A 13,436-nucleotide genomic window follows, 5' to 3' on the forward strand; every position below is an offset into this window, starting at 1 on the left:
CGTTTTGGGTCTAACTCTCGTGAGTTTATTTTTTCGATATCTTCTAAAAACGTCAAAATTATGTGAATGTTTATATTCTAGTGATCTGATCCTCCTCAATTGATAAGAGACAACTCTTCTCGATCTTTCTTTTTCAAATCGGGCTCGATACATGTCTAATATTGCCTCCTATGCAACATGACTCCGCCTAAATCTATGCTAGAAGTCCATCTTGTTATATGGCTTCCTAGCCTCATATTACAATAGGGGTGAGCAAAAAACCGAACTCAAACCGAAACCGAACCCGAAACCGGTAAAAACCGACTAAAACCGAACCGCATAAAACCGAACCGATCCGAAACCGAAAATTATAAAACCGAACCGATTCTAATGGATGCGGTTCCGGTTTTAAGTGAAAACCGAACCGAAATAATCCGAACCGAACCGATTATTAAAAAATAATATTATTATTTATTTATTTAATTTTATAAGAAAAATATATAGACTAAATTAATATCTCATAGTTACTAGTTATCAAATAACATGTTAACTATATGTGGTAGAGTAGTGTAATAGTAGTGGAACACCGAGTATAAATCTCATAAGTTTAAACATATATAAGTATGATCTAAGAGAATATAAAGTACAAACAAATATTTAGTTATTATAAGCATGATGTCATTAAGTTAATTTATATGATTCAGTTTTTATTTATATTTTCGTTATGATAATGTTATTTAATGTGAAGCAGTGTAAATCATAATCAAGGTTATTAAAGCATATTGTCTTGGACGTTAGTATCAGAATTTTGCAAAGAGCTGAAAATTAAGCAATTACTTCAATGAAAAATGGGTGCTACACGTATAATTATTTTTTTTTCATGCGGTTTTTTAACCGAAACCGAACCGATAGAAACCGAATCCGAAGTTTTGAAACCGAATCCGAAACCGCCGATGAGGTTGCGGTTGAGGTTTTTGATTTTTAAAACCGAGGACATGCGGTTCCGGTTGCGGTTTTATCCAAAAACCGCACCGAAACCGGATCCGCTCTCCCCTATATTACAAGGCCAATGTTTCGTCCTTAAATCTATTGGAACGACTCGTGTGTCCCTTTGTAAGATCATTGTGGAGCTCATATAATATTATAATATTGTGGGGTGATATCACGTGCACCATATTCATAATTTTTCATTTTAATTTCTAAATTTAATTTAAAGAGTTTTCTAGGGAGTTATATAAATAGAGATAGAATCAAATAAAAACTTTTTTAAGTTACAAACTTACAAATTTTTTGTTTATTCTCCCATCGTGTTAATCTTAATCTTTAGTTATAGAAAGTATTCATGTTGAAAATTCTTAAAAAAATATCACAATTTTTAAAAATAACGCATAAATAAATCGCGTATTCAACATATTTGTAAATGGGGTTCAACATCGGGCGTAGAATACTAATTATCATTATGTTGAATATATCTATAAAGATACTTAAACTATACCTCTCGGGTTTGGGTGGGGCTTAGAAACATAAATATTAGTTATATAATACGTTTAACTTAGTTCTTACATTCAAAATTTAGTTTATGTACTTCTCCAACATAATTTGAATCGATGTTCAACAATATATGTTAAAAAAATGTTGAACTCAAATTATATATGTGTTGAACGCAGAATGTTTGTAAATTTGTACCAGAACCCACCCCTATATAAATAATGTGTATCAAGATTATTTTTATTTAAAATTTAAAACAATAGAAAATTAAATGAGCTATTTTTTAATAATCTTTTTAGAAAAAATAGTTCTAATTCATACTATTTCAAGGATTGTAAGTTGGTTGTTACCTACCCAAAAATGTAATTCTCTTATTCGAATGGATAAGTGACAGGTTCTTATACTCCATGTGTATCCTCAGAAATCCACATGGGTGATTTGTCTCCTCCAAAAGGTATATTCTGCATTCTCTTATATTGAAAATCAAAAAACTTATTTTGTTAGATGAGTTTAAACTTTAAAGTAGAAACAGTCGCTAGTTTATATAAATAGTTTAAATTAGTAATATACTTCCTTAAAAGTATAGTATTATAAAAAAAAAATATGATGAGATCACAGATGATTTATTTGAAAAGATTTTAAAACAAAATCAACAGTCTTTGTAGTCTAATGTTACAATCCTAAAATTATGTCATAATGTGCAAGGCTTAATTCATATTAGTTAGAAAGTAAATAATTTCATTAAATTATTAAATAAGGATATACGTTATTATTATAAAAAAAAATTTATCTTTCTATAATGAAGGAAAGATAAATTTAATGTGAAGGAAAGACCGGAATTTTAAACTATCGAAAACCTCCTCCAATTATAATGAAGTCCATGCAAATAATCATGTGATATTCTGGTAGCTGGTAGGTATATTCGGGAGTTAGATTTAGATAAAAAAACTGACACGCACTATTCAATACCAATATCGTGAGGGCAATCTCAAGCCCATAACCTGGATTTTCAATTTATGTTGTAAAAATATCCTATCCCACTTTCCAAAGTGCTTCCTCTTCCTTTTTCTATGTTTATCTTCTGTTTGGCTTAGCTCCACTGTTGTTTGGATCCCTACCTAACAATTGTCAAGTTTAAAATGATATTGTATCAAGTCTTTTTTTTAAATAATCCAGTCAAATTTCTATTCAATAATTATTTATTTAATTGATTATCAGATCAAGTCCAGTTTCTGGATTTATAAATTAGAAAGACTTGTTTGCACTGTTTGTGTAAAAATTCAGGAAGCACTTACAAAAAACTAGGAATTTTAGCTTTTGTTTCACGATTTCTACTTATTTTCCAAACAATTTAATCACTTATAAGTTTTAACTTGCTTCTCACTTCTACTTCACTTCTTTACTTTAAAAATAAAACATTTATTTTAAGTTCAGTCAAACGGCACCATAGCATTTCTTTATCGTTTAGTAAAATTTAAGTTAGCTACACTTGTTGTAGACGGCAAAAAAAAGGGGTCATTAGATAAGTTGGGCCGTACTACACATCAGTCTGGCTCGTTATGACTTATGATATGTGTCAGTAAGAAAATGGAGCTTTATATTGGGCTTATTGGCTATTGGGGCCGCCTCGCCCACTTTAACAAAATGTTTGAATAACTTCAAATACTACTACTGCGTACCATCCCAACTCAACCGTTATGGGCTAGCCCACAAGCAATCACAACTAAACGAAAGATCTCCTTTGTTCATCGATCATCATCAACTGGACATATATCTCGTACTACTTTCAAAAATCTGTGTCGTCAAACTTTGTCAATAAACAAATTTAACGTACCCACCATTCTGGCCATTTGGAGATATTTTAGAGCTCAAACAATCTTCGCAATTATGTTATGTAAACCATGTCTTCTGATATCATCGATAATTGACCTGATTATAGTTTATCGTTGATTCAAGCCACCACTTGTCGTCATCTGCCGACCATACATAATAAACCAAAGAGGATTACATTAATTATGTTCTTCAGTCACAAAATTTGTAGACATATGACTGCATGAGTTAAAATTGACCTTAAACCTACAAGACAGAATCATACACTTTTCACGGAACACAGATTCTTTTATAAAATAATTTCATGGATGTATTCATCTCGAAATTAATGGATAAATGAATTGTTAAAATTTAGATAAATTCAGATAAAAATTTAAACATTACACTAAAACTATCTTGATATGAGTAAAGATCACGCACAAGTTGAAGTGACTTATGTTATGAATCAGAAAAGGTTTGTAGTTTATCATACAGTAACAGTGTTTTAAAAATTTGTGATTTATTAAAAAATTCTCTATTAATTTAAAAGAAATTCTACTAGTTTATCTATTAGACTAAAATTCTCGTATTTATCCAAAAAAACCTTGGTTCACATGGTTTGCAAGCTATTATATGAGTTCGTAGGTTTACCCGGTGCTCTAGCGGCTACGGGTTCCTACATAAAAAAAAAATCTCCGATAAAATTTCTGCCAATTCTAAATCAGTTCGTCAACCAATTAGTTTCTATTCTTGTTTTCTTACAGCCATGAATGCAGTGAAAGATGAAAATCTTGTTATAGATTAAAATTAGGAAAGTAAAAAAATTGGGGCACATTGATATGTGAATAGAGTCGGTGTGGGGTGGTCAGTACCTGCCATTTCAAGTCCAGAAAGCCAGTTTGTTTACCTTTTTACTTACTATCACAGTGTTTTACAGAAGAATCTTGGCACCCTTTGCTGCCATCTGCATTCAGTGTTGAACCAAATCAAACGACATCCTCCATATACACATGCATGTCCGTGATTTATGTGGTGTACGTTCTACGTTGTTTTAGTTGTAGTCGGTACTACTTATTTGTCTGGATTCCCTCCTACTAAATACACTTGTCAGCTATCCTGCATTCTGGTTTTCTAATCAGGATTTTATAAATTACTTTCTTTAATATATATTATATCTAGGGTTTGCAGTTTTGAGAGTCGACTCCAAATTCTAACCTCCACTTCTTCGCTCTTCATCTTTCATCCCCTACTAATTAATCATCTTCGTTCTTCCATCTTCTCTCATATTTATTAGTTTTATCAGATCTAATCCTTTTAGGTGAGTTCTTGTTGAGTAGCTTGTCATCAAGGTCGTGCCCATCTTTTTGGGAAGTTTGTGTCTGTTTTGATGTTTGTGTGTGTTTTGTTATGGGTCTTGGTAACATCTCTAAGAAGGAGTTACATGATATTTTGGGTAATCCGTAAGTCTTGTATCAGATATGTCATGGTGGTGAATATCGTAAGATCTCACCTTTCACGACATAAAATTGTTCATGTTTTGGGGTCATTTGTTGATCCAATATCGGTTGATGTAACTGATAATTCTGAACATTGGGCTACAGATGCTGCTGCTTATGTGAAGGTCAATTGCAATGGTACTATGTTCACAACTGATGTAGTTTGGATTGTTCGAGATTTGATTTTAATACTTTTTAGTTTAAAGAATTTAAATATTCTATTTGCTAAGCGATCTGAAAACAAAGCTTTGATTCTTAATCAGGTTGTAATTGACAGTTCGAGGGTTTGTCTCGGCTGGGTTTAAGTTATCTATTAAATTCTTCGCTTTTCGTCAAAAAAAAAAATCAGGATTTTATTGTTAAGATAGTTATCTGCGTTTAATTAATTATGTAAATTATAAATTCAATTAATTAATTATTTTTAGAGCAATTTCAACTATGAAAATCTTTAAATTAAAAATTAATTGGCATATCAAAAATAAAAAATATTGATAATCTCCTAAAACACTCGCACTCCAACCATACTCCCGCTTTTCCTATAATTTTAGTCAAACTTCAATAATTTTTTCCTATAATTTTAGTCAAACTTCAATAATTGACTTTTTTATAAATTTCGCTGAACTCCTATAGATGATTATTTGTAGAACCACTACAGCAGCAAATGTCACATCATCAATCCTCCAAAAAGAATACAGTAATCTTCCATAAGTTACAGTAATCTCTACAATTAACAAATAATACAAATCCAAAACTCAGTCACGATATCCTTGTGTTCTAAACCAAGAAAAGAGCGTCCCCCCCCATGCCTTGTCATTCAATTTAAATAATGCATCCATTATTTAAGAGAGAGCCTCTAGGAATGAGGTGCATCCCATAATTTCATGGGAAAAAACATACTTGCTCACATGACAAAGGGCCCTGGGAAATGGTTTGACAAGTTCTGTAAAGGCTAAAATCCAAGTCATTTTATGTGTCTCAAATACTTTGATGTAAAGGAGCATATGCCACCATATATCAAACACTTCAGCTCTAAGCACTGGGTCAGCATCAAGATGCCGAAATTGCTCATTAATGATAGACGTATCAACGGTGCAGGGTCAAAGAAGGACTCTGATCAAACGTTGTTGATGAACTAATCTTAATACTTCTACTAAATTCCTATACGATTTCAAGGGAATGTTACGAAGAGAGTATGTATAGGAATAATAAGACCTGTTCTTTTTGCCCAATTTCCCACCCGAATTCACCTTGTAAAACTCTCCAAGCATTTTATGCCCGAGAATATTATCTACAATCCTTGAATAATAACCAAAGTTTTTACATCAGTGATCTACGGTATGTCCTGACAGAAAGATTAAACCATTTGGGTCCTCCTAAAGCTAGCCAATAATAAATCCAATTAAGAACCTGGTCCACCAGAGAACCAAGAATATTGGCAATGGGAAACCTGCTCCACTCTGCCTAGATAGATATGCTACAGACTCAACTTACCACTGCTCGCATCTCAACTCTCCTTCAATGCTATCAACTACTCCGCAATAGAAGATAAAATTTACCCTATGCTCCTCTCCCAAGAAGATAAGAGATGGAACCTTCAATTTACCAAAACAGTAATTACAAGAATTGTTAACTATTGTACATCAGTTATCAGAGCTTCAACAATTTCAATCCATTTAAACCTTAAAAGTCACAAGAACACTCCTAAACAGTACTGCAGACAATAGAAAGCAATTCAGTTTACCTTGTAACTGAAGTTGTGCTCCTGTCCTGCATCGCGCATATTGCATCAAGAAAATAAATTTCACTCAGAACTCCAGGCTGAAGCACGAAAGTTATAAAATAGGCATATATGATAAGGTTTTGAAATCACGAGCCAAAAGCAAAGGACCATCAGTGGTTCTCTATTTCAACCCTGCTGATCCTATCACAGAAAATTTATCAAACCTGCTTAGCATATAACTTTCAATTACTCAGTATTAGCCAGGGTAAAAAAGAAATTAGAATGAAATCTGGCAAAACCTCCATCCTTCATTCAGAAACTCCCATAATTGGTCCTCATCACAATAAAATGATTGAAATGTATAATAGACGGGGAAAACCAAACTACATGCTCCAGGGTTTCTTGTCGGCTAATTGTATTGCATACTCACGCACACTAAAATCAAAATCCCCTAACAAAAATTCGAGAAAAGGAAATAATTATGGTTCACTAAGCCATAACAGTCTAGCGCAATACAACAAATCCTAACTTCCTAACCCAACTATGCTAAAGCAGATAGGGAGTTAAAAATTAAATCAAATCGAACTACTCAACCCCTATCCTAATATGCACAGGCCTCATTTCACCATCATGTTATCACCAAGAGTATGCCTCCTCATCTCCATAATCTTGCGGTGAGAATTCGAATGCACCTGACTCGAAAACGTCGGACTATTAGCCGGACGATACTCTGGCACGAGCCTCCCCGACTTGTACCTCACCCCACAAGCATTACACAGAGTTTTAGGTCCCATGGGTCCAGCCCGCCACTGCGGGGTCTTCTCAGCTTGGCAATGCTGGCACCTCCTGCCAATAGAAGAGCCCCCCGTTATCGGCAACGCCTTGGGGAAATCCTGCTTCACATTCCTGACATTAACCTGGTTCCACCAACCAGCCTGCTGCACCGCAACTGGAAACTCAGGGAACTCCCTTCGTCTTCTCCGTCTACGTTTGCTACGCGCACGAACCGGGTAGTGCACAGGGAAGCTAATGGGAACTGGAAGCGCCCCGCAACAACTCATCGTCCCACTGCCATTGCTATTGCTGCTGCTACTGCTGTTCTCAAGAACCGATATCGGGCTCTGCAGATTCTGGTGCGGCGTAAAAATGTCTAGCCCAGTCTCGACAGCCGGGAAGGCATCCTTGTTCGATAACCACTCAAGTTCCTCCTCTGCAAATTCCAGTTCCTGGTTAAGAGCAACTAATGACTCAGTCAACTCAACATAAACAGACAACACAAGTACGAGTTAACTCAGTCATTAGTAGAATTATTAACAACGGCAAGTAAGGGCCCCACATGCTCACCTCATTCAACATGTTCCATGTTACTTTACTTACCAAACGGCACAATAAAGTCAAATAAATTTACAATTAAAAAATTTAAAAATTTAGAAAATCTCACCAATAAAATAAAATAGAATGTATCCTGAGGGCAAATTAGTCTTTTAAAGGTAACAAAAATCTCAACAGCATTAAGCAAGAGGTGCACATGCTATGATATGGACATGCACCAAATAATTGACCAAAAATTATATTATACCTGAAATTACCAAATTACCCATCCACTTGTCGCAAAACTTAGGGTTATAATGGACAAAACTGTCTTTTCATGCATATTATAATTCAATACCGAGTCAAACCTGTCCGAGTCTAACAACCCGGCACGTTCTATATTTCTTTCATGCTTCGTATATAAGAAAACCATGAAACCACTGACTCGCCCGAGTCAACCCAACCGAGTCAACTCAAAAACCAACCGGGTCACCCCGAGTCTAGCCCAAAAACGAGAAAAAAACCCGAGTCCACCAAAACCCAGACCGAGTTTCATCTCCAAAGGGGCAAAAACATAATGAACACACATCAAAAAGCACTGAAACTTACAGAAAATCGACGGCCAGGGTCAATCCCGTCTTCACCATCAAGAGGAAAGTTGAAAATATCGTCACCGTCCATCAATAAAAAAGGTGGGTTGCCAAGAGACTCCATTTCTAGAGCGAGAGTATGAGTTTCAAAAGGGTTTTTTCAGAGAGAAGGGGTTGAAGAGAGAGAAGAGAGGGGGTTATATTTTGGAGGCGTAGTGGGTCTGTGTATTTCAATTTTTAGTTTTTGGATGGTTGGCAATCACGGAGAGGAGGGGATATCTATGTTTGCTCTATTTTTGAAGTATTTTATTTTAAAATACGTTATGGAAATGACTTTTATGCTACTTTTTGTATTAGTCACGATTTTATTCCATGCATGTATTATGCGTTACTGTTTTAGACAAATTCTCTGCTTATTTGCTGGATTATTCTTTGTCAAGGTATATTTTGCTATATCTTGCATTTCCATCAAAGGAATAATACCTTTAAACTTATTGATTGTCCGACGAAATTTAAAAGACAAGATATTATTTTGAATTCTCTAAGATTTTATTATATTTTGTAATAATATATTATATTATTAAAATCAAACATGTAAAAATTTATCGTTGATTTAAGATCCGGTACAATACGTTGCAATTATTGGATTATTTAAATCAAATTGATCTAACGATACAACTGATTGGAAAGATTGAGAGAGGTGGTTGAATAAAATCTTTTAAAATTTTCAAGTTTTCGGATATCATACCATATCATATGTATTCATATTCCCGCTTAGAGTATGGTCTGAGGAGTGTACAATGTATATGTACATATCAAAAATGATTGATTTCATCTCAATTATATTCGGCTTCCAACATAATTTTATGTAAAATAAATTTTAAAAGTATTCTATTCAAATTTTAACCAAACTATCGTACCGTGAAATAAAACTAATTTTTAGTTCTACTCCCAGATTCAAATATCGTCTATACACTCCGTCTTAATGAATTAAGCCTATTTTTTTCATAAAAACAAATATTATGCGAACATGAACACACTGTTCTAAAAATCCCCGATTAATCCCTTACAAAGTCGGTCACCGATTCGATTTTTGAAACCCGATTAATCCTTATGTATATTTCTTAATCGAAGTATATATGATAAATTATTAATATTAAAATTCTATATTATTTTAAATATGAAAAATTATAGAGTTTATGAATATAGTAAATATGTTAGTTACTAAATAGTTAATATAATAATAACTAAATATTAAATAATATTTTAATATTAAAATAAATCTGATTTTCACTCCGATTAATCTCCGATTTTCGATTAATCCCTGAATCGGTAGCTCAACCGATTAGGTCCGATTCCCGATTTCTGTAACACTGCATAAACATGGTAGGTTTCATCCTGTTCTCATAATCACGCGGAGCGCAGTTCAAAAACAAATGAATGAATGTTTATAATGAGTTTATTGTCAAAAAAAATCATTAATCTTTTCATTATTTTGCTAATTAATCAATAATATTTTTAATAACAAGTTTAACTAATATATTTTTTAAAATTAAGTAAATTTTAATCATGAAAAATTTAAAATCTCACATGACTGATGTTTGCCACATAACTACTCCACCTACTTGCCACATGTAAATTATAAAAAATAATAATAAAATCAATAATTCATTAAAATCACATCTAAAACCTCTATTGCCCTCACATTCTCCCGCCACTCTCTTATTCTACTGTTAAAACCCTACCCAACGACCACCTTGTTGCACTAATTTTAATCGTTGCTATTCGATTGATACGATAAATGCATCTTCGATTTTTCCTTTCATGATTTGGGTTTGTATTATATGATTTTAGATATCAAGTATGAAGGAAAATTGCAAGTGTTTAAGGTTCAATTGGAGGCAATATATGATCATTATTCAAGTCGACCCAGATAAATGACATGTACTCACTGTGGAGTCCCTGGACAACGAAAAAACATGTAAAAATCCACTTAAAGTGATGAACCCTCGACCAAAGAAGAAACCTAACAGGTCAAGGGTGGATAAGCCTACAACATCTGTTGTTCCCAGCAAAAAACAAGCAAGAAAGTTTACAAACATGGGAGCTCACTTGTACATTGATCCAAGGACCCGAAAAATCTACTCCCTCTGTTCCTAAATATTAGTCGCTTTGACTTTGTGAACGTGATTTGAGGTGTACGAAAAATATACTTCTACGTATTATTTTTCAAATTTTCTCTTTCAGAATAAAAAATTAACATCTATATTTTTATTAAAAAAAGAAAATTTAAAAATATAACTTGTAAAAATACATTTTTATTGCACCTCAAAATACGTGCAAAAAGTCAAAGCGACTAATAAAAAATAACGAAGGGAGTATTTGAATTTAAGTTTGTATTCCTTGTTTTTTTGGTCTGCAATCTGCCGTTATTTGTGTTCATGTGTCTTGCTTAGGGGTCATTTGTTAAATCTGAATCAAATTTCTGGATGAGTAAAAAATCTGAAGGAGTAAAATTTCTGGACGAATAAAATTTCCTATCATTTGTTAAATCCGAATCAAATTTCTGGATGAGTGAAAAATATGAAAAATAAAATTTCTGGATAAACAAATAATATAATCAAAAGATTTTATAAGTATGCAAATAAAGACTATAAATTATATTTATATAAAAAATATTATAAATTATAAAATTTAAAAGTTCATAAAAATGGGAAACACAAGGTTAGGAAGTGTGTACACATCAACACATGCTGTGTTCTTCTTAACCATCTAGCTACTATACAAAGGTCGGGTCGTCCAGAAGATATGCCGTTGTCGTCCAGCAAATTCGCAAACTTCAACAAATGACATGAACCGCGAGTGATGTATCGTTCAGCTAATCTAGTCTGGTTCAGGGGTTAACAAATGACCCCTTAGTTTATAAAAATGTAATGCAGATTGCAGACAAAAAATATAGTCTAACATGGCTATTTGATACAAGTGGAGAACTAATGTCGGAGAATCTCAAATTCAAGCTCAAAATTCATGTCATTGTTATTTCATCGGAAGATAATCCTCCAACTTCACAACCCAATTAGTAGAATGTTTGATTTGTTGACTATCATCGGATAAATTATATTTTTATCGTTTTATCTTAATGTAAAAATTTGTCCTAACGATAAGTTTTTGGTTCAAATCTGAATGATTTGAAAGAATTTGTGGATTTTATGTTCGAATGATTGAAAGAAATTTATGAATTTTTATGTCCGGGTGATTCGAAAAATTCATGAATTTTGTCTTGCTAATTTTATTTTATGAATTTATAGCATGCAATAGAATTTGTTGTAATTATGCTCGTACTCAGTTATTTTAAATAAAAAAATTGAATAGATTTTTTTTTTGACAATATCAGGTTGTTTGTTGATTATTTTGGCAAACTAACTCATCTAATTAATCTTACGTGTCATGTGGACTATTTTGATTTGCCACATCAGTTGTCATTGACCATGATTAATGTAAAATTGTCAATGGATTTTTTGACTGTAAGCTCTTTAACTTATTTTTCAAGAAATAAATATTTATTTTTTAAAAAAATAAATATCTATTTTTTTTGAAAAATTATCTATTTTTAACATTTCAAAAATTAGTACTTTTTTTATGCCGTAAAATAAGTACTTATTTTTATTAAATAAAAAATATGAACTATCTTTTTAATTTTATTTCGCAAAATCTTATATAAATATGAACTTTTTCCTTAAAAAATAATTCTTTATTCTAGTAATTACTTATTTCTCAAGCAGCACCTAAACAGTACTAGCAGTTCATGTTGTCCAAACTCCAAATCCTGTTTAGAACTAGACTGTTGTGATGGCAAAACTGTAAATTTAAATAAAGTGGCGCGGGCCGTTCACGCGACGCAACACTGCATCTCACTTAACTCCGGCGATCATTACGATAGGAATAGCGGAGCCGAAATTAAAAGAATTCGTGTCACAACCAATTGCGTGATGACACGTTAAGAATTATACTGGACACATGTTTAAACATCTTTGACTGTGCCGACAAAGCACGTGGCGGCGGTGATATTGTTTATTCGTATCAATTATCATCAAAATAGTTGCGATCGAGTATGTTTGGGTGAGCTGATCTTTCTCCGCCGTAAGTGTAAAAAGATCAAAAAAAATTAAAATGAGATCTTTCTCTGTCCTAGAATATATATAAAAAAATCAAAAATAATTAAAATGAGATGAAAAGAATATTAAAATACTGTGAAATTTCATCATAAATTCCTAGAAATCCAGCAAATATAATAAATTAGACCGGCAAAAGTTTCATCCAAGTGTAATCAGAATTGAAAAATGTTTCCAATTCTCCATCAATCTATGACATGTAACATGTTACACATTTTTAACTAATAAGTTTCATATCTTGCAGATGTTTTAAGAAAAATTTAAATGGGTTGACTAATTAATTTCCTTTAAATTTTGATATATAATGAAATATTTCTAGCATTAGATTATAACATGAATTTTAGTTATTGTACAGGGATTCAAGTATTATTAAAATTGAGGAAGTAATTTCGAAACACTGACTTCGTTGAAAGACAAACAAATATAAAAGGGAAAAATAGAGAAAACTTTAAGCGAAACTACAATTTATTACAGTAGTTCTTATTTATTATTATTTCATCCGAATCAAAAAAAGTACAGTACTTAATAATGAGAGTGTGAGACGCATTGTACGGTTTCTGTGTTTGATACTACTAGCCGTAGAGGGGAATCTAGAGTAACTGCCCTCTACTAGTACTTTTTTGTTTTACGTATCCACCACATTTACGGTAATTACTAATTAGGGTAGAGCGGTTCGGTTTATTATGAGTTTTAGATAAAATCGTAATTTCGCATGTTGTCAATCTTAAAAATCAAAAATCTCATTTCTGATTACATTTCATTAGTGTTTTTAGAGAATAGATTAAATGATTTATGTATACGAACTTTTACAACACGATGGTACTTAAATAAAACTATCAGATTTTATTAATATCTTATTATTATTTTCATT

At 32.5% G+C, this 13,436-nt stretch overlaps 1 protein-coding gene across 1 annotated transcript; it reads right to left on the reverse strand.

Moving 5' to 3' along the window:
* Positions 1–6,780: 6,780 nt before the first annotated feature.
* LOC108197067 (GATA transcription factor 1) lies at positions 6,781–8,716 on the reverse strand. Its single transcript, XM_064083191.1, has 2 exons — positions 8,413–8,716; positions 6,781–7,718 (listed from the first exon to the last, which is right to left on the reverse strand). Exons 1-2 carry the CDS (start codon positions 8,515–8,517, stop codon positions 7,110–7,112), a joined length of 714 nt encoding a protein of 237 aa, XP_063939261.1. The 5' UTR covers positions 8,518–8,716; the 3' UTR covers positions 6,781–7,109.
* Positions 8,717–13,436: the final 4,720 nt, after the last annotated feature.

The sequence above is a fragment of the Daucus carota genome, chromosome 8 (genome assembly GCF_001625215.2).
Source record: "Daucus carota subsp. sativus chromosome 8, DH1 v3.0, whole genome shotgun sequence".
In the NCBI taxonomy this organism is placed as follows: Eukaryota; Viridiplantae; Streptophyta; class Magnoliopsida; order Apiales; family Apiaceae; genus Daucus; species Daucus carota.